This window comes from Lemur catta, chromosome 1 (assembly GCF_020740605.2).
Source record: "Lemur catta isolate mLemCat1 chromosome 1, mLemCat1.pri, whole genome shotgun sequence".
Lineage (NCBI taxonomy): Eukaryota > Metazoa > Chordata > Mammalia > Primates > Lemuridae > Lemur > Lemur catta.
The window spans coordinates 148,975,805-148,998,410 of NC_059128.1; the positions used below are offsets into that span (position 1 = coordinate 148,975,805).

The following is a 22,606-nucleotide window of genomic DNA, read 5'->3' on the forward strand; positions in this document are numbered from 1 at the left end:
GGTTGCTGTGAGCTAGGCTGACGCCATGGCACTCTAGCCCAGGCGACAGAGTGAGACTATCTCAAAAAATAAAAAAATAAAATAATAAAGCAATACAACAATAAAAAATAATACAAATAAAAACCCAATACAGTGTAACTATTAATACCATTTATATAGCATTTACCTTGTATTAGGTATTATAAGAAATCTAAAGATGATTTAAAGTATAAAGGAGGATGTGGTAGGTTATACATAAATACTACACCATTTTATATAAAGGACTTGAGCATCTGTGGATTTTGGTATCTGTGGGCAGTGCTGGAACCAATTTCCTACAGATACCCAGGGACAACTGTGTCCTGATCCATTACATTAGTATCTCTAAGTTCATCCAAGCCTTACAATTAAACTATTTACTTGATTTCTCAGACATTTTCCTAATTTGCGGACAAATTTTTATTTGTAAGACTGTTTCTGAAAGCTACTTTGATTTAACACAGAATCTCACAACAGCTTCAATTGTCATCTGTCTTCTGAAAACACAACTTAATTATAATGAATTTTTTTTACTCATCTTCATTTATGTATGAATGAAAAAAAAGTGAAAATACTCAAAAGGCTGTGAACCCATATCATAAGAAGTGGCCCTTAGAAAAGTCATGATAATTCAGTGCATATAAGTTATGCCGGAAATAGGAAATGGAGCTTTGAATCGGTGTCTTGGTATTATAGACCACAAGGGGTCAAATACAGTAGTCCATAAAAACTAAACTATATACTAGTCACACACATTTTCAATCACATAAAAGATTCAGATCAGAAATAGACAGAATCTCTAAGAATTCCACCATCTTAACAGAGAACCAATGTGCTCAGGCTCCTGACATAGAAAACAGCTGGCTCCTGCCACAGACCTGCCCTTTAACACACCCAACCACACGGTGAGCTTTTATAGCTTTGAAAATTTCAACACAAATATTTTACGACTCCTTCCCTTCACCATTTGTCTCCACATTATCATTGCTACTGTCTTGCATGGCAGTCCTTTTTTATAAATCTACCCTAAGGCTCCTTCCATCTTGTTCCATTTCCTTTCACCCATCTGTTCCATAAGAGAAAAAGGTTAATATATTCCAGAGAATCCATCTTTGCCTTACTTTATGATGATGGAATTCCCTATGGAGACCCTTTGCCCCTTTCCAAAAAAAGAGGAAAGTAATGGGAAGTAATTTTATTTTCTCTGAAAATCACCATCTCCTACTAGGACATATGGAAAGCAAAGAGTTATGCCACAAATGGTACAAACTTCCTTGAGAAGAATCCCACCCTGCACGCATCCTTCTCTTTAATGACATTCTTAGATGGTAAAGTTAAATTACACAACTCTACAGATGTTCAACCATTATGGGATACTTCTTAAATTGCAAGCATAAACAAAGCAATCCTAAGATTAGCACTCATTCAAGTAAATTTGTAAAAATTAAATCAAGTTTGAAAAATTGTTTCAAATACCTTCTTCATTAAAGATTTCCCTTAAATGTGTACAATGACATTCACTGCAGCATTTGTAATAGCAGACTGAAAATAATACAAAATGCAAATATAAAGTAATGTTAAGTAAATTATGTCATATTCATAAAATACAACTCTATGCACCCATGAGAAAGAATGAAAGAGGTTTGTACTGATATGGAACAATCTCTAAAGATATATTGTCAAAAAGGAAAGGTAAGGTACAGCACGGTTAGAGACTACCCAATTCTTGTTGTAAAAAGACACCACACACATATGTTGGGACAAGGAGGAGAAATGTCATTGGGAGGATGTGTAAGAAACCAGTCAGCAAATATCTGCAGGGGAGAGGAAACAGGACTGGGATAGGGCAAGATTTACACCACATAACCTTTTGTGCTATTTGGATTTTTACCATAAAATAACTTATTAAAAATAAACCCTTAGATAAATATAAAATTCAGGTGGTTACATAAACAGAAATATCTCTAGAAAACATTAAGCATATTGGGGGAAAAGGAACTTTTTTTAGCAAGGCATTTTCCCAAATGTTGCCTTTGCTGAACTTTACAATCCACACCTTTCTCCTCAAGCTTACTTTATACTAAACTCAGTTTAGCTTTACTTAATTTGCTTTGTTTTACAGATTCCCACTTAGAATAAAAACCTAGAATAGTGAGTTTATTTTAGTTATATAGCTGGAATTTGATTGTTTTCTTTCCCATCTTGGGTTCATGGCTGAAGCCCTAAGACAAAAAGGCAGATTAAGAGAAAAGAAGCCAAATTTACCTAGTAAGTTTCATGTGACATCAGGAGCCTTCAGAAATGAAGACTCAAAGAAACAGGGAAACAAACCTGTGTATTTTCATGCCTAGGTTTGATGAAGAAGTGGATAGTTGTAAAGTATGGATTGGACAGATAGGGTATGATAATGGTAATAAACTGGGTAGAACTTGGTAAGGCCCCTTTTCCCCCCAGATTCTTCTCTGTGTCCCTATGTCTTCAGAGATAAGAATGTTCCTTTCCTTCATGTATAGGAAAGGCACCTCTTGAATGAGGATCTTATGACCTGTTTGAAGGGAGACAAGTGGGAGGAGGTCAGAGAGTGACCTTCCTAGGTTTTATAGCCTATTTCAGGGAAGAAGGTGAAGAGCAGACTCATGCTTCTGCTGTTTTCTCAAATGCCAAAGTGCCATACTTTGAGGGTAGCGTGTTCTGAACCCCACCAGAAAGTATTACCAGGGATAAAGAAGGACACTTCATAAAGATAAAAAGGCTAGTTCATCATAAATGTAATGTGGCATAGTAAGAAACATACTTGGTTTTTGTCCCTATTCCTGGCAGAGAGCTCCTAAAACCCTCGGAATTTCCTGAGTGAAAGGAATGTCTTTTGATGCTCATAACCAGCTCCTTATTAGCATAATCACACCTGAGTTATGCTAATGAAGCAATTTAGACTAGGGCCCCCAGATGGCCTCAGGATGGGGCTGGTCAACAGAAAGACCAAGTGATTAAAGAGAAGGCTGGAACTTTCTGCTCCTCCCACCAAACTGGGGGTAGAGAGGAGGTGGGTTGGAGATGAAGCTCTATAAAACTCTTGAACTAGGAAATCTGATGAGCTGCCAGGTTGGTGACTACATCTACATGCTAGGAGCGTGGCGTACCAAGCTCCATGGGGACAAAAGCTCCTGTGCTTGGAACCCTTCTGGACCTTGTCCTATGTACCTGTTCATCTGCCTATTCATCTGTATCCTTTACATGTAAGTAAAGTGTTTCCATGAGTTCTGTGAGGCATTCTAGCAAATAATCAAACTTGAGAAGGGGGTTGGGGCAGCCCTTGATCTATAGCCAGTCAGGGAGAAGTATAGGAGGCTCAGAATTGGACTTGGCATTTCAAATGGGGGCAACTTTATGGGATTGTGCCCTTTAACTTGTGGGATCTGACCCTAAATCCAGGTATATAGGTACCTATATATATAGGTATACATATATTTAATTCAACATTGAATTCAATTACAAGATACTCAGCCGATGTCCACAGAGTTGATAAATTGGTTGGTATAGGTAAAAACCCACACATCGGACATAAGAAGTGTTCTGTGTGAGTGTGTTGAGAAACTGTCTTCTTCAGACATGGTATGTACCTAATAATAGGACTTTCAAAATACATGAAGGAAAAACGGGCACAGTTAAAGGGAGAAAAAGATGACTAGTCTACCATCACAGATAACTATTTTAACACCCCCCCAACAATTGATAGGAATGAACAACAAAAAATTACTATAGACATGGAAGATCTGAACAATACAATACTATCAGCTATGATGAGTTAATATTTATAGACTAATATACTCAACAATTGCAGGATACACATTCTTTTCAATAGTACATAGCTCATTCACTAAGATAAACCATATGTGGGCCATAAACTAGGTCTCAATAAAGTTAAAAGAATTAAAATCATACAAAGTATGTTCTCTGATCTCAATGAAATTAAACTAGAAATTAATAAGATATCTCAGAGATGCGAAAGTATTTGGAAATTAAGCAATATGCTTCTAAATGATCTACATCAGATATAAAATCACAGGAGAAATTAGATAATTAAAATTGAATGATAATGAAAACACACATAGCAAAATTTATGGGAATCAGGATTCAAAACATTTAGCTTGCAGAAAATCCTGTGTTAAGAGAATGAATAGACAAGCTACAGGCTGGGAGAAAACATTAATATGCCACATATCTGACAAAGAACTAGTACCTAAAGAACTCTCAAAAAAATTACCTCTAAATAAAATTTAACTAAAAAAAAACCAAAACACCATGCCAGATGAAGTAACACACAAAACAAAACAAATTATTAGCCAGTCATGGCAGCGTGCACCAGTAGTCCCAGCTACTTGGGAGGATAAGGCAGGAGGGTGCTTGAGCCCAGGAGTTTAAGGTTGCAGTGAGCAATGATGATGCCACTGCACTCTGGCCCTGTCTCAAAAAAACCCCTAAAGTAAAAAAACCAACAAAAAAACAAATTAATTTGTGGGATGAAGTTATACCTGGGCTTAAAGGGAACTGTGTAGCTTTTAAAAATGTTTATATTAGAAAAGAAGGTCTAAAATAAATAAATATAAGGAGCTAAAAAGAGAGCAAAACAAACTCAAGAGTTGTAGAAGAAAAAATAAAGGTAAGAGTAGAAATCAATGAAACGGAAAACAGACAACAAAGGAAGAAAATGAAGTAAAAGTTTATTCTCTGAAAATATCCATCCAATAACTACACTGGTCAGGGGAAGGAGAAAAAAAAAACCCCACAAATGATCAATACCATAAATGAAAATGGAGAGCTAACTGTAGATCCTATAGATATTAAAAAGATAAGGGATTGCTTGATGGTGTGCACCTGTAGTCTCAACTACTCAGGAGGCTGAGTCACAAGGATCGCTTGAGCCCAGGAGTACAAGTCCATCCCAGGCAACACAGTGAGATGAGACTTTGTCTCTTAATAAAATAAAATAAAATAAAGGAATATTATAACCACGTTATGCCATAAATTTGACAACATACAAAAAGGAAAATTCCTTCAAAAATATAACTTACGTAAATTAATACAAGATGACATACAAAATCTAAATAATGCTCTATTGAACAATTTGAATTCATTTATCAAAAATTTTCCCAAAAAGAAAAGTCTAGGCCAGATGGTTTCAGTGGTGAAGTCTTCCAGACATTTGAGGAAGAAATAAGACCTATCTTACACAAACTCTTTCAGGAACTAGAGGAGGAAGAAGTATTCTCAACTCATTGATATGGTCAGCATAACCCTCAAACTACAACCTGACAAATTCATTTCAAGGAAAGAAAAGTATGAACCCAGCTTCCTTGTAAATATAGAAGCAAATATTCCTAACAAAACATTAACAAATCAAATTTAACAATTCATAAAAAAGGTAATACACTCTGACCAGGTAGGCTTTACCACAAGATAAAAAGGTTGGTTTAACATTTGACATTTAATCAATGTAACTCATAATATTAACATTATACAGGAGATTTAAAAAAAAAAAAAGATGTGCTCATTTCAACAGATGCAATGCTAATTCTGTTTAGATACTCACTTTAAGTTTTCTAATTCCTGTCTTCTCAATGGAGAAGAAGGTGGAGCTGGAATGAATTTATCTCCGTCATGGCTTTTACTGCTAAAATAGAGATAGAATCTTAATTATGAACGGCAACAAATAAACAATTAAACGTAAAATTTTATTTCCCTGTTCCCACTCCGATGCAATTTTTTATGAAAAGTGTAAAAGAGTCAGAACAATAAAGATGCTTATCTGGTAACACCAACATTTTAAAGCTATACTGTATATTATTTTCTTTTCCCCAGTACACAATACTGCTTTAAAAAAATCTGTAACTGAAAACAGTTATTTCTTCTATATAAAGGAAATCAATACAATATTTTCACACATTTCTCATTCTTCTAATTGCTTTATTTTTGGAATAGAAATGGAAGTCTCACTAAGTTGCCCAGGCTGGAATGCAGTGGCTATTCACAGGTGCAATCATGGCACACTACAGCCTTGAACTCGGGCTCAAAAGTGATCCTCCTGCCTTAGGAGGAGTAGCTACAGGTTCATGTTACCGCACCTGGCTCTTCTGATTGCCTTTAATCAACTATAGTAAAACATAACTTGTTAACAGGAAAAACATAAAACAAAAAAACCCTAACTCCACGATTTTGTTTCAAATTTTCTATAGTGAACATGTATTTCTATTATAATCAAGGAAAAAATGCTGGGACGAGAGATACGAGTTTAAATGTGCCATGTGTGAAAAGCATACTTTCCTATATATAGTGATATTTGTTTTGTTATTACTAGATAAGCTCTCTTGATTTCTACAGATTCACATAGTCTTTAATTTATACTAGGAAACTAGAAATATACAGAAATATTTTGGAGGTTAGTGGCTACCATATGATAAGAGAAAAGGCAGTGGATAATAAGAAATGAGAAGTTTTAGGATTTAAATATTTATTTTAATAAATGTTAAAATGCTGTCTCCATCAACAGGACTTCTTGTAAAGTCTTATCCCTCCTGTCAATAAAAAGCTACTTTCCACTTTCCATCTCTCAAGGATCTCTTCTCACGTAGCCTTCACCTTATTTCTCTCTCCCAGAAATACTTAGAAGTATAAATACTTTCCTATTATTCAAAACAAGAGAATCCTGGAAATTCAGGCTGAAGATTTTAGAAATTTATCTAAAGGAAAAAGAGGCTTAATAAAGGAAGTCCTCAAATGATTTTGCCAAGGACGGTCACAAGGATTAGAATACCTGCAAGTTTCACTGCTTTCGCTGCTTTCTGTGTTCCCACCTAATTGATTACTATTTTTAGACCCATTTTCCTGTTTTGGATCTTGCTGTTCTTCAGGTAGCAGCAACAAGGCATTTCTGAGACAAATGGCTGCAAACTCCATACTGGCTACAGGAATGGCCGAAGACTGTCCATCACTTAAAAGAACAAAACCAAATTAGCTAAGTAGCATAAAAATAAGTAACACTATTCAATTATAAGAAATAAAACCAATTGATTGTAAATGAAAACTTTGCCTTTTGATAGGTAAAAATTTTAGCATAAGCAGTTATAAAAGAATGCTAAATAACCCAAATCCTGAATATATAATATATGGGTTGTAAACAGTAAAATTAATGCGTTGCAAGTATATACATTACATACATTGTGTCTCTATGAATGAGACCAAGGATGCAAGACAACTTTAAGTATATCTGCAATGTTAATGTTAACCTAATAGAAGAATTGCAGACAAGAAAAGTTGTAATGAAGGCCAGGATAGGTAGAGTAAGAATGGGAAGGGAGGGAAGAAAACAGATTTTTCACATTTGAGCTTTGCTTTGGTTGATCTGTGCTTTCAAAAATGCCTTTATACATTTTGAAACAGCAGAATTACCTTTTGTCTTATCATTTCACTGATATTTTATATTTAATATAACTTTCTGTTGGTTTGATATACCAAACTGAATCATCTTTCTTAGGGAAAAAATAAAATTTTGAAAACAAGTAACAACTTTGAAATTGTAGGAAAATCATGATTTATCATAATAGTCTTTAAAAATATTCCTGAATTACGGTTGAACTAAATTAAGAGTAAAATATTGTGTATCAGATACTACTTAGGCTTCGGAAAAATTTTTAAACAGCAGACAACAATTTTCTTCTCCGACCAAAAAAACAAAAGGCAGCTAATACTTTGCAAAGTCTACTACTTCAGAAATAATTGCAACTCCAAATTGGGATTTTTATATTAATATAAGGATATTTTCAATTAAAAGTTGTTCAACTGAAGGTTGTCCATGTAACAGCTTCTATATTGCTTTGGTTGCTTTATGTATTAGTATACTTTCTTCTCCTAATACTATGAATTAACTTTAAAGTATTTCCACTCCTAGGGACTATGAGAAAATACCCAAATGAAAAGTACCAATGATAACCCAGACTATACATTAATAAAAAGGAGACATCAAGATGCCCTCTTCTGGACATTCTGAATAATGCCACTGAACAGACCAGGGCTTATTAGGCCATTAACAATTTCAGCACCCATGGATGTTACAAACCAAAATCACATGTCAGATAACATTCACTATGGACCTATATATGGGGGTCTGTTTCTTGAAGTAGCAATAAAACCTAGTTACAAAGTAGTGCTCTCACCTAATGATAAATCCTAAACATACTTTTATACATAACACGTGAAACAAGTTGTTAAATATTAACATACTTTCTCTTTGCAAAATACTTACTTATAAACAGTATTCTGTATGGACTGCGAAGCCAGAACTATTTTACGGTGATAGCCTTGACCAACAATAGACTGTACAATTCCTTTTTTGCTTGGAAGACCTTTAGTTTCTTGTTCAGATGTCTAAAAAATACCAGTAATTTCCAATAAACTTAAGGGAAATGTAAGATACAGTATAAAATATGATTGAATATCTTTTACAATTGTTCTAAACTTAAAGTTCTTAAGACCTATCAATGTGGACTTTTTTGGTGATAAAGGAAATACTTGGTATTACAGGAAAAAGTACATGAGGCTGAAAATCTGTATATTTTTTTAATATGAGAGTTGAGGTAATTCTAAGAAAAAACCCAATTCAGTTATGACCTAATAATTTATTTAAAATGATTCAGTTAGAACATTTTACACATCCAGTACCATGCTGTATATTACAGGAGTTTGATATCCGAGTAAGGAAAATAAGAGAGCTAAAAATGCAGTTTAAAGAAAAGAGAGCCAACTATTTAATATACTTCCTAACACACAGATATTTTCTTTCCTTTTATTGCCCAAGCTGGAGTGCAGTGGCTATTCACAGACATGATCATAGTGCACTGCAGCCTTGAACTCCTGGGCCGATCTACAACACCTCCCATCTCGCCACAGCTTCCTTAGTAGTTAGGACTACAGGTGTACACCACCATGTCCAGCCTGATTTGTCCTTCTTAAATCAAAGTATTAATTAAATTGTCAACAATACATAACCTCTAACAAGCTCCATATATTAAAATTTACATGGGCACAATTTCTGCCTTCTAAGAAACTAAAATCCCCAGTAAACATTAAACTGAAAATAGTAAAAGCTACTTATATATACAGTACTTTAGGATATTTTATTAAGATGTATTATCTCACTATAAAGCTTGATAGTGCCAATTTCATTTATCTTCCCTCAAGTCTCTAATTTACCTGCAGGTGAAATCCCAACTAGTCACTTTATAATGACATCCAAATTCTTACATACAGGAACAAACTAGAGCCAATCAATATGAACTTGCAGAACTAAACTCTGCCCTGCAAAAATTCTTTTCTCTATAAACAAATGTTTCCATACTGTTACTTATTGCTCCCTAATGTCACTTTATTATAGTTGCACTTCCATATATGATTTTGAATATAACAAGAATTTGCTAAGCACCTGTATTGCCAGCTACTTGGGAGGCTGAGGCAGGAGGATCAAGAGTTCTAGCCCAGCTTGGACAAAATAGTGAGACTCCCGTCTCAAAAAAAGAATAAAAATAAAAATAAAAATAAAACGGTATACGTGGTGATGGATTATTGATTACCCTGATTTGATTATACGAATGTTTCAAATTATCATATGTATCCTCAAAATACATACATCTAATATGTGTCAATAAAATAATTTAACAATTAAAACAAGGATTTACCTGTCTATTCATTTTAAAAAGAACATATTATACAATGCTAAAAATACAATAAAACTGCACTAATTGGAACCAGTTGTGTGTAGACGAGGCAGCCAAGCAATATTAATAAAAAGTTTTTAAAAATGTATATATTCTGAACCATTACTGAAAGGACTTCCATTTTGACTTCTTTTCTAGTGGTGGTAATAAATTTACATTGAGTCATCCACGTTCTCCCTGATCTCTAAGGCCATGAAAACTGATCCAACGGCTAGATCTGAAGATCAAAACAAACTGGCTTGTAAATGGAATGGAACTGAAAACTCACAATAATAAACTGTATCTTCAATCACCAATAGCCAGAATGTGTGCCAGATCAGTTTTAATGTAAAAGGATCGTTCATAATTAAAATATTGGGTCTATGATTGTGTTTAGGAGGATCTTTTCTCATATATTGCACACTTTTCAGGTAATCACAAGCCTTGCCTCTGCCAAGAGAAGTCTACAACAACATGCACCAGATAAACAAGACAAAATGACCTCCTTAGCATAACCAATTTAATACACAAGTTGTCTTTTCAATTAAAAATGAATTTATTTCTGAAAGTACAAACTTCTTTGTTCAGCATCTCTCCTGTGCTAGCTAAATAAATTTTATGGAATTTTCTTTGGAGCTTATAAGTACTCCTATTGGGATCTGTTCTCTGATTTTATTCGACCGTGTTTTGGGGTTGTTTGTACCGTCTTTTAGGTCACCTCAAATCTTTTTCATTTAATTAATTTATTTATATTTTTAGAGATGGGGTATTGCTCTGTCACCCAGGCTGAGTGCAGTGGCACAATCATAGCTCACTGCAACCTTGAACTCCTGGGCTCAAGCAATTTTCCTGCCTCAGCTTCCTAGGTAGTTGGGACAACAGGTGTGCACCACCACACTTGGCTAATTTTTCTTAGTTTTTGTAGAGGTCTTGCTGGTCTCGAACTCCTGGCCTCAAGCAATCCTCCTCTCTTGGCTTCCCAAAGTGCTGAGATTACAGGCGTAAGCCAACACGCCCAGTCTGAAACCTTTTTTAGAAGGAGGAAAAGCAAAGACAAAGATAGATAATTATTTATGGTAAGTTTTCTACTAGCAGCACAGACTGTATGTGTTCTGGCATCCACCAATTATGGCAACCAAAAGTCATCGTTACCATTTAAAAAAAAATTATAAATTTAGAACTTTCTAGAAAAAAATGGAGAGAAGGGGAGGAGTCTTTGTAAGCCCAATGACATCTGTAGAACAAAGACAATCCTAAAAGTACTATTTCTAAAAATAAGTAATTTAAAAAGAAAATATTAAACTTAGGCCGGGCGTGGGGGCTCACGCCTGCAATCCTAGCACTCTGGGAGGTCGAGGCGGGAGGATCATTTGAGCTCAGGAGTTCGAGACCAGCCTGAGCAAGAGTGAGACCCTGTCTCTACTAAAAATAGAAAGAAATTAGCTGGACAACTAAAAATATATAGAAAAATTAGCCGGGCATGGTGGCGCATGCCTGTAGTTCCAGCTACTTGGGAGGCTGAGGCAGTAGGATTGCTTGAGCCCAGGAGTTTGAGGTTGCTATGAGCTAGGCTGATACCATGGCACTCTAGCCCGGGCAACAGAGTGAAACTCTGTCTCAAAACAAAAAAAAAAAAGAAAAGAAAATATTCAACTTTACTGTATTTCTCTAGTCCCAGGAAGAAGTAACCCCCTGGTTTCTAGAAAGTGCTACAAAAGGCTCTCAACATTTAAATTCATGAATGGATTAAAGAGAATAAGCAATTTCTAGAGATTCTTTTATTTTTAAAAAGTATAGTGGCCGGGCGAGGTGGCTCATGCCTGTAATCCTAGCATTCTGGGAGGCCAAGGCAGGCGGATTGTTTGAGCTCAGGAGTTCGAGACCTGCCTGAGCAAAGGTGAGACCCTGTCTCTACTAAAAATAGAAAGAAATTATATGGACAGCTAAAAATATATATATAAAAATTAGCTGGGCATGGTGGCACATACCTGCAGTCCCAACTACTCAGGAGGCTGAGGCAGAAGGATTGCTTTAGCCCAAGAGCTTGAGGTTGCTGTGAGCTAGGCTGATGCCTCGGCACTCTAGCCTGGGCAACAGAGCTAGACTCTGTCTCAAAAAAAAAAAAAAAAAAAAAAAAAGTATAAACTCTGCTTATAATTATTTATCAGTGAAAAATTATCTGAGAAGAGGCTAGCTGTGGTGGCTTATGCTTGTAATCCTAGCACTTTGGGAGGCTGAGGCAAGACGATTGTTTGAGGACAGAAGTTTGAGAGTAGCCTGAGCACGAGCAAGACCCCGGCTCCACAAAATAATAGAAAAATTAACCCAGCATGGTGGAGTGTGCCTATAGTGCCAGCTACTTAGGAGGCTGAGGCAGGAGGATCACTTGAGCTCAGGAGTTGGAGGCTGCAGTAAGCTATGATGGTACCCCCTGCACTCTAGCCTGGATGAGGGAGCAACACCCAGTCTCAAAACAAAACAAACAAATAAACAAAAAAATCCAGTAAGAAAGTTGTCTTTTTTATTTTTTTTTTTTTTGAGACAGAGTCTCACTTTGTTGCGTGGGCTAGAGTGAGTGCCATGGCGTCAGCCTAGCTCACAGCAACCTCAAACTCCTGGGCTTAAGCGATCCTACTGCCTCAGCCTCCTGAGAGGCTGGGACTACAGGCATGCCCGGCTAATTTTTTTTTATATATATATATTTTTAGTTGTCCAGATAATTTATTTCTATTTTTAGTAGAGACAGGGTCTCGCTCAGGCTGGTCTCGAACTCCTGACCTCGAGCAATCCACCCTCCTCAGCCTCCCAGAGGGCTAGGATTACAGGCGTGAGCCACCGCGCCTGGCCAGAAAGTTGTCTTTTAAAAGCAAAGTACAATTAAATAAATCATTAAAGCCTTTCAAAGACATCACTCATCTCCTCCTCCAAGGTGTACTCAAATCATAAACTACTTAAGCACCACATGTAAAAACTGCCTGGCAAATACACCTCTTTAATCTTCTCTAGCTCTTATAGTTATTTCTCAGAAAGTGCTGTTCAGTAGAAGACCCCTAACATCTTATATCACCTATGGCAGGCATGGCAGGTAAAACCTCAGGATGGCATACCTCCCCAATCTTCACATATCCAAGAGCACAGCAAGGGCAGGGGGTGGGTGGCAAACGGAGGATATAGACATCGGGTAATTCTGATACAAACTGTCTTCCCCCTACCTCCCACTGACCCCTCCCAACCTGAGATTCAAAAGGCTTCCATCAACTGCCATTTGGAGATAATCTAAGCATGGACATCCATGTAAGCCGGCCTATTCTCATAGCCCCTATGGACAATTGTATATTAGAGATAAACAGCCTGGTATTCCATAAACTCTGTTATCATTTACTGAAACCAAGGTAAAACCCCCAGGAATCGAAGGAAATACAGTTTAATGCAGTGTTCTTTCCACACTGTATGAGTCCTTCTCTAATCATCTGGTACATACATCCCATTCTAATGCCAGCAGATAGCATGGGCCCTGCCCCAGCCAGTAGCAGATCACTGTTCCAACAGACATGACCTTCTCATTGACTTTAACTCTTTAATGTTGCCATACTTACCAAGAGCCAGAATGTTAACAATGATTTTTGGAAACTAAAATTTTTTTCCCAATGATTAAAAAATAGAAGACTATCCTTTACAAATTCACTAAGGGTTAAAAAGAGAATGATGTCCTGTATGTTCCCAAATATTTTTTGCTTTCTATGTAATAATAAGTGTGTGTGGGGGGGAAGATGGGCTATAAAAAGATACCCAAGCAGCACTCACCCCCTTATTGGCAGCAATGCAGCATTCAGCCAGCCGTAGCCAGAGGCGAGGATTTGCATGATAAACCTGAACTGCCTCAATCAAACACTCAAAGGCAGCAAGAGGCCTTCCAATGTGAAGCAGCTGAATTCCACAGTTATACAGCAACTCATACCTCTTATTGGTTAGTAATGTACACATGGGTCTTCCTGAAAATTTTTTGCCTAGTGATAAAAATCAGGTAAGAATACATAGATTTAAAGCAACAGTTAACATTCAAAACGTTTATTCCACTAAGTACTTAAGTACTACCATGTTTAATACCAATAACCCTGATTTGAAGTTGTAATAGCTCTCACCAACGGTGGTCTCCATCCTCAACCCCACAAATATTCTGCAGAGTCATCTCAGTTGTCTATGCTGGCAGGGCCAGAGATGTCTCTTCTCATTTGCCAGCTCCTCAGGCAACAATGTTCCAGGAAGGCAAAGATAAGAGATAGGACCCACTCTCACTCCTTTGAACCTTACACCACTTTTCCACATTTTTAGAGTCTGTAAAAGTTTCCACTTTTTTAAATTTTCAGCTTGGTTAACCATTTTGTCATGTACTATCATTTATTCAATGTTTCACAGTCCATAAATAAAATAAGACCACATGTGATTTAGAATACATTTTTCATCAATTAATTCAAGTAGGTTTTAAGTATTTTAAAAAGTTAAATAATTCTTGATATTGAGCATTTCAGATCAAAGATCCTTATAATATGACTATTAAAGGATAAACTTCAGGAATTTGTAGCAATATCTACTAAAAATCCCTAGAGCCAAACTTGTTGGGCAGATCAGTGTTAACTGTATGTAGGTCTACATGACATGTGTTTTGACCAGATACTTGCTCTGTAAATCATGCTTTTCTCAAATAGTAAAATACAAACTGTCCCCCAGCACTGGGATTACCTGGATCAGTGCTACCTGCACTGAGCTGAGCACAGACATTGTCATTCTCCTGCAGAGCCTTTTTAAAGTAGAAAATTCCCAAATTGTGCTTGCTCATGGCAAAATGGATGCAACCAAGATTATTCCAGAACATGCATCTCAAACATTCACCTGAGGAAAACACAAGAAAATTTGTTTGCTGAAAAATTTTACCGTTGATGTCACTCATACAAGAATGGGGCTTAATCTGGTATGAATCAATTGTTTGCCATTCCACTTAGTGCCCAAAGAACAATTCACACGGCATTTGAAATTTAGGAAACATCTGAAAAAGTTTTAAACTCCTTTTAAAATCTCTTTTATTAAAAGTGATAAAATTATTTTTACAAAGTCAACCCTGCATATTTTGTTAGCCTAATTTTGTTGTGATTTTTGGTTTTTGTTTTTTTTTTGAGACAGTCTCACTCTGCTGCCTGGGTTAGAGTGCAGTGGCATCACCATAGCTCACTGTAACCACTACTAACTCCTGAGCTCAAGTGATTCTCCTGCCTTGTCCCTCCAAATAGCTGGGACTACAGGCATGTAGCACCACCTGATTTTAATAATTGTAGACAAATAATACAAAAACCCAAAAGACAAAAAATATTTATTAGTAATGTAATATACAGCAATGATTGTACCCACAAAATGAAATATGTAAAAACTGGAAACAATGAAGCAAATATATGTAGAAACACATATGCAAAGTATATTAAGTAAAGAATGAGAAGAATATATAGATCAGAACATATAAAATTTTGCTTTTGTTTGTTGAAGTGTAAATCTCCACTGTTATTTTAATTCATACTTCTTTAAATATCACTGTGGCTATGCATGCTTTCATGTTTGTTGGGCACTTGTATATCTTAGCCTGTACATTGCCTCTTCCTGTCTTTCCGCCCTTTTTTATTTGGTTACAGATATTTTTCCTATTGGTTACCAGCTGGTTTGTATGTTATAGAAACCACCTGTCATATCTCTTTCAAATATTCCTGCCCACCCTGGTCTGTCACCTGTTTTGTGACTAGGTCCAGTATGTGTATGTGTGTTTATGTTTCTAATCATAAAAAGTTTAACATTTTTTTTGTGGTCACATTTAGTTATCTTTTCTAAACTCTATGGTACCTGGATTTTGGATTATGTTTAATCAAGCCTTCCTCATCACAAAATTAAAATATTCATCCAAGTTTTGTTTTGCTGCTTTTATTTTATTTTTATATTTTAATCCTTCCTATCTCTCTGGATTTTATTTTGAGTAATGAAGGTAATTCAAGCTTTAGCTTTCTTTTTCTAAATGGCTATGCAAACATTCCAAAATAATTTACTTAATAGTCCATATTTTTTTCCTCAATGATATAAAATGTCTGACTAGAATGACAAAATTAATAATCAGGATATTGCCTAGTACTAAAAACTAAAGGTTATCTTCTAAGACATATATATATATTTTTTGTTTGTTTGTTTTGAGATTGGGTCTCACTGTGCTGCCCTGGCTAAAGTGCAATGGCATCACAATAGCTCACTGCAACCTCAGACTCCTGGGCTCAAGTGATCCTCTTGCCTCAGGCTCCCAAGTAGCTGCGACTACAGGCATGTGCCACCATGCCCAGCTAACTTTTCTTTCTTTCTTTCTTTTTTTTTTTGGTGGAAACTGGGTCTCACTCTTGTTCAAGCTGGTCTTGAACTCCTGGCCTCAAGCAATCCTCCTGCCTCAGCCTCCCAGAGTGCCAGGATTACAGGAATGAGCCACTGTGCCCAGCCTGTCTTTTGATATATTTTTAAATTATGCAATGATAATATTTTAAAAGGAGAAAAACTAGGCTTTGAAAAAAGGTAGTAGGAAGCACACTGAAGTGTTTCAAGGAGGTTGCTTCCTGGTAGTGGCACTGTGGACAATTTAAGAAAAATTCTATTTTCCGAATTTTCTCTAATAAGCATGTTTTAGTGGCAGCAAAAAATAAAGTTTATATAGGGGAAGCAAATTAAAGATTTCAAAATTAATAACTATGAAAAATATCAATACATAAAACAGACAACTATATCAAAATCTTTCCCATTAGAACTGTTACATCCCATCTCTTACACCAATACTGGTGCAATAATTCTACTGATAAAAAAATAGATGATAACTGTTGACTAGTAAACTACACACCCTGCTTCTGATTTCATTTTAAAGATTGACAATATCAACACTGAAATCTGCATCAAGACAATCCTAAGCAAAATTTTCTCAAAGTATATTATCTTTTTAGTTTGAGAGATAATTTCATGTTGAGTGTTAGTGGGCCTCTGAGGGGATACTATGATAATGAAAACATAAAAAATTAAAATTTAGCAGAATTAGAAAATGGGTACTTAGAACAAAAAGAATACCCACAAGAGAATTATAACGGAACAAACTGCCTTTTCCAACCCCCATGATTACAGTGAATTGAAAGGGTAAATGGGGGAAGGTTTGAGCACATTTGCATGTGTACTCTGTGTATGTATCAGACAGAATGCAAAACAAACATTTTTAATAGTTAACCCTCATTTCTTGAATAACTGATTTTTCTTCTCCCTCTCCACAAAATAGTGAGGACATAAACCTAAATGACAGCCACAATTTTTACCTTTCATTTTACCATTAATATCAAGGGATTTATAAGACTTTCTAAATAGAGGCAAGAATAGTTAACAATTATTAACTTCCTAACTTTGCAGAAATTTTTTTTTTTTTTTTGAGACAGAGTCTCATTCTGTTGCCTGGGCTAGAGTGTTGTGGCATCAGCCTAGCTCACAGCAACCTCAAACTCCTGGGCTCAAGCGATCCTCCTGCCTCAGCCTCCCGAGTAGCTGGGACTACAGGCACGTGCCACCATGCCTGGCTAATTTTTTTCAATTTTATTTGTTTGGCTAATTTCTTTCTCTTTTTCTTTAGTAGAGACGGGGTCTCGGTCTTGCACAGGCTGGTCTCGAACTCCTGAGCTCGAGCAATCCTCCCGCCTCGGCCTCCCAGAGTGCTAGGATTACAGGCGTGAGCCACGGTGCCCGGCCTTGCAGAAATATTTTGATCTATTTAATAACCTAAAGAAATCATCATATTAGTCACTGCTTTTACGAGAGAAAACGGAAAAGTAAAAACATTATCTCATTTCTTGAAAAGGTCGCACTTTACCCAAGGACCTTATGCCTCAACATAAATTCTAACCTGGAATTAAAAAACAAAATAAAGAAAGAGCAAGTGAAGTTAAAGAAAAATGAAAGAATAAAGTAATCAGGCTTCTTCTAAAGTGGAAACAAGTGATAAACTAAAATTCCAGGAATTTTCTGCAGAAATATTAACTTATTTTCACTGAAAAATTAGCATAAATTGCTGTGAAGAGTAGTTTAGGAAAAAACAAAGCAAAACACCAACCAAAAGGGGTAAAAAAGCCAGGAGGAAAAAATATTAAAATTTCACAATTTTCTTTTACCTGTTTTCATGAATCCTGGATGCTCAGCAATGTTTGAACTATTTAATAGCTTCACAGCTTTTCGATAATTGCCCCTTAGGTACTCAAAATTGCTTTTAAGAAACAGAGAGGGTGCAGACTGTAAAGAAAATGTAAAAGTTACTCATAATTTTTTTTCAGATGGCTAATGCAAGATGGTATAATACTTATACTGTTGCACTGGTGTGTGTTTAAGAGCATAAATGAATCAATTATGTGATGGTCACAAAAACTGTATACAGTCTCTAAATTTTTCACTGTTCTTGCAATCTAAAAATTGAAACCTGTTCCAGAGCACCTTGTAAAAAGAATTACAGGGCTACCTAAAAAATAAATACAACATATATATAAGAATATAGTTTATAGATTGTCAACTGACCGCCTTCATCTATTACACTACTAAATGGAAGTCAACTTGACAACACAAACTAGGGCCTTCTTTTTAATGGTTATTAAAAAGATTGGTTATCTTTCATACTTTTTAAGATACAATTGTACTTTTCATTAGAACCCAAAGATAATCAAATACTTTTCTAAATAGAAAAAAAAAGAATTCTTCTATGAATCGAAGAATTTTCCAACAGAATGCCTTATTTAGGAGCACTAATCTTGCTGTTCCAAAGATGTTTTGGATTGTAGTTCACCTTTCACTTCCCAAGAATCCTCATGGTAGAAGGGCCTCTAAATAGCAGCACCTATTTTGAGTGCAAAAACATGCAGAGATATGGAAACTAAACATCATCCAGGAGGACATCTGGAATCCTTGTCTCATTATTAATCCACTTTAGCTTAGCCAACAGGCTTTCCTTCTAAATTCTAGTCCATCCTTTGCTCTGCCCCCTGTCCACCCCAGAGTTTTGGTCACTAGGGAAACAAGGGCTTTCTAGGCTTATTCTCAGTGGCAGCACTTCCTCCTGAAGTTTTTCCTAATTCAGGTATGACTATTACACTGAATTATAATTATTTTTGTTTGTCTCTCCTCTATGACTATGGCTTCCTTTAAGGCGAGGATTATGTTCTTTATCTCAAGAAAGGTTTGATAATGCCTGGATGGCTAATTAGGCCTTTCCCTCTTAGCCTCAGGTTTAAGCTACAATTCTCAAAAACCACAAGAGAACCAACCTAGTGGTTAATCTGGATCCTGCCTGAGATTTCTAACTGTATCTTCTCCTGATTTCATACTTCTAAATTTACAGTTTTCCTAAAGCATTAAGATTGTTCACAATTCTGTTTCTTCCCTAGAGCATCTTAAAAATTATTTATCAATGGAGGATTAGGGTGGAGGGAATGGAAGGAAGGAATAATTGTTATCTCAAATACTCCAGTACTAGTCAAATTGAAGGTACGATCAAGCCAAGTCATTTGAAAGAGGTAGATTTTTGCTACAATTTGACTATTAAATCTTTAACAAATGTTTTGAGTATAATACTAAAAAATTCTAAAATAACCTAAATGTCTAATATCAGCAAAATGTTTAAGTTGTGATAAACCACTCACAGAATACTAAGCAGCTATTTAAGATGGTGGTTTTGAAGGCTACATAAGGGAAAATTTTTGTTATAAGTAAAAAAATGTATTAAACTACAGACACAGTATAATCACTACTTCCCAATTTTATGAAACCAAGGTTCCCTATCTGGTAGTATGTATAACACACTAAAATAAATTATTTAAAACTGACAAATATCCATAGTCTAAATAAGAAAGTCACAAACTGAAAAACAAAAGTCCAGAAGAAACTTACATTTCCAGCTGTGTTCATAACTGACTTGATTTCCCTTTTGCATGCTTTCAGAGATTTCATTTGGATATAAGCTCGTACTTTATACTGTCAAAAAAAAAATGCTAGTATGTAAGAACCATGATAGATTTACATATGCTAAAGTTTTTCTTTCTAGTTAAGAACATTTAACTCAACCTGTTTACAACATAGTTATACTGGTTACTTGCCATAGCAAGTTTAAAATTACCTGAAATATTCTATTTTGACTGTATCTTGGAGGGTACTTCAAAAACTATTAATAAAAACATGGTAGAATAAAACTTATACATAAATTCTAAGCAAAAATCCTATCAATCCTCATCTGTACATGATTAACTAACAATGATTTTTAAAATTACACAAACTGATTTTATCACCCAATATTCCTAGGACATTTCTCTCAACCTTTTATAGAGTAATTTAAAGAAATCATCTTAAGTAAAACATATTCTAAACTACAATACTTCAAAGCCAAGTAGGTATACATGCCTTAAATTATTTACTGGTTTCAATGACCTACCACACTGTTTCATCCTTCATAGTCACAAGTAAATATATGTGATGTATAATCTCCCTTCAAATTTACAATACCTGATGTATCTTTGATTTTGCAGCTTCTATTAGAGCTCCACTTTCAGCTTTATGATTAGATCCATCTTTGTTGGTGTTATTACCAGTCTGTAGGGTGGTGAAATAAAGTTTACCAAAATTAAATATTTTTTTACCATGATTTAAATCAGAGTGAGCTAATGTAAATAACCTAGAGAGCATTTTCAAAATGCAGAATCCCCGATCCTACTCCCAGAAATTCAGATCCAGTAGTCTGGAGTGGGTGATAGGAAACTCTACTTACAAGAAGCTCACAGTTGAGCATAACAATGAGCTTGTTTTAAAAAGCATGGATATTATTTGGGCTAAACTCAGATTATCCTTCTAAAACTCAGAACAGATCATATTACTCCCTTAGTAAAAACTCTTTGTGTTATAAACACTGCCAACAACATCAAATCCTACCTTATTAGTAAACTTACCATCTTTCAAGGCCCAAATCATACATCTAAATTCCTCTGAAACATTCCCTATCCTCCTGCCCTGTGCGTGAACAAATATTGCTCAATCTAGCTATGCCCAGACCAGAGATACTTGAAAGCAAGAACTGCTATGTTTTCATTTTTGTCACCTTGGGAGCTGGCAGAGTACCTTAGAACTTGGTAGAGCACACAAGCATCTGCTGAACTAAATTATATTTCATCAAGTATTTCAAGTACTGAATATAAATGAAATATTTTACTACACATTTAAAATAATGCTAAGGCTATTCAACTGAAATCACTTATCAACTTATATACATACTTAAGTTGAAAAAAGTAATGCTAGATGTTTATTTTCAAACTTCAAGAGCTCATATAGACAGAAAGATATTGACAATATGTTTCTTGCAAACACTCGTTTTTTAGCAAAGGGGCAGGAACAGAAGAAACAAGGCCTTTGATAACCACAAGCAAAAGAAAAAGAAAAAAACGTGAGACCCAGGATGTTTTCTTACTGTGCACCAAGTCTCTTATTAGAACATGGTAAAGTTTAATCTAATAAAGATATGCTCTTTTGAAGAATTTTAATGATGAAATTTTCCCTAATGAAAGCTACAGTGTTTATCCAGACTATGGATTCCAATAGTCTTAATATTCTAACCTTTTACATTCTGTAAAAATAATACCTCGCACATGAAAAGATGTTCAATGCACATCCTCAGTCATTAGGGAAATGCAAATCAAAACTATAATCAGGTATCACTTCACACCAAGATGGCTAAAATTTTTTTTAAAAAGACAGACAATAACAAGAGTTGGTGAAATTACAATCTTGCTGGTGGGAATGTAAGATAGTGCAGCCACTTTGGAAAACAGTTTGGTAATTCCCCTGAGGTTAAATACAGTCACCATTTAACCCAGTGATTGTGTTCCTAAATGTTATACCCAAGAGAACTAAAAACATATACCCTTACAAAAATTTGTACATAAATGTTCATAGCAGCATTATTTGTAACAGCTAAAAAGTAGGAAACTATCCAAATGTCCATCAACTGATAAATTTAAAAAATGTGGCATATCCATATAATGAATGAAATATTATTTGGCCATAAAGAGGGATGAAGTACATAAAAAAGGAGTAAGTACATGCTACAACATAAAGGAAGCTTGGAAGCATTGTACTAAGTGAAAGAAGCCAGTCACTAAAGGCCACGTATTATGAGTCCATTTCCATGAAATTGCAGAATAGGAAATCCAGAGATAGAAAGTAGACCAGTGGTTGCCATGGGGTGAGGGAAAGGGAAAACGGGGAGCAACTGCTAACAGGTACAGGGTTTCTTTTGGGGGTGATAAAAATGTTCTGGAACTGGACAGTGGTCATAGTTGTACAACTTTGTTAGTACACTAAAAAACAATGAACTTTTAAAACTTTACTTTTAAAAATGGTAAAGTTTATGATATTTATATTTCAATAAAGCTGTTAAAATATCTCATAACCACAAATATTAATATTTTAAATTTTAGCCTGATCATTCTGAATACTCACCTCATTCTTTCCATTTTTGTTATTGTTACCCTGTGAAATCATTTTTTCTAGGACAGCAAGAAGATGCAAAGCTTTCTCAGCTTGGTAGGTTAATATATACAGGTCTACCAGCAAAAAACACACTGCTTGGGCAAATTTTTCTTCTGGGGAAAAAAAAAAACACAGGAAAAGAAAGTCACAAGACAAAGTGAAATACATATCTCAGACTACCCCTGCTCCCCCTACAAAAGGATGCAAAGCTTTAAAAAGCAGTTTAAGTCTTTACTCAAATG

General features: G+C 35.5%; 1 protein-coding gene across 3 annotated transcripts in view; it reads right to left on the reverse strand.

Moving 5' to 3' along the window:
- CNOT10 (CCR4-NOT transcription complex subunit 10) overlaps positions 1-22,606 on the reverse strand; it is a 73,768-nt gene that overhangs the window by 19,305 nt on the left and 31,857 nt on the right. For all 3 annotated transcript variants that reach the window (XR_006731509.1, XM_045537505.1, XM_045537507.1), the window contains exons 5-13: positions 22,335-22,477; positions 20,349-20,435; positions 19,740-19,823; positions 17,978-18,095; positions 14,505-14,654; positions 13,569-13,771; positions 8,318-8,439; positions 6,830-7,006; positions 5,609-5,689 (exon numbers count right to left, since the gene is read on the reverse strand). Coding sequence is in view for 2 of the 3 variants with exons in the window: in XM_045537505.1 (XP_045393461.1) it covers positions 5,609-5,689; positions 6,830-7,006; positions 8,318-8,439; positions 13,569-13,771; positions 14,505-14,654; positions 17,978-18,095; positions 19,740-19,823; positions 20,349-20,435; positions 22,335-22,477 (1,165 nt within the window). In the remaining variant the exon portion in view is untranslated. The remainder of the gene's footprint in view (positions 1-5,608; positions 5,690-6,829; positions 7,007-8,317; positions 8,440-13,568; positions 13,772-14,504; positions 14,655-17,977; positions 18,096-19,739; positions 19,824-20,348; positions 20,436-22,334; positions 22,478-22,606) is intronic.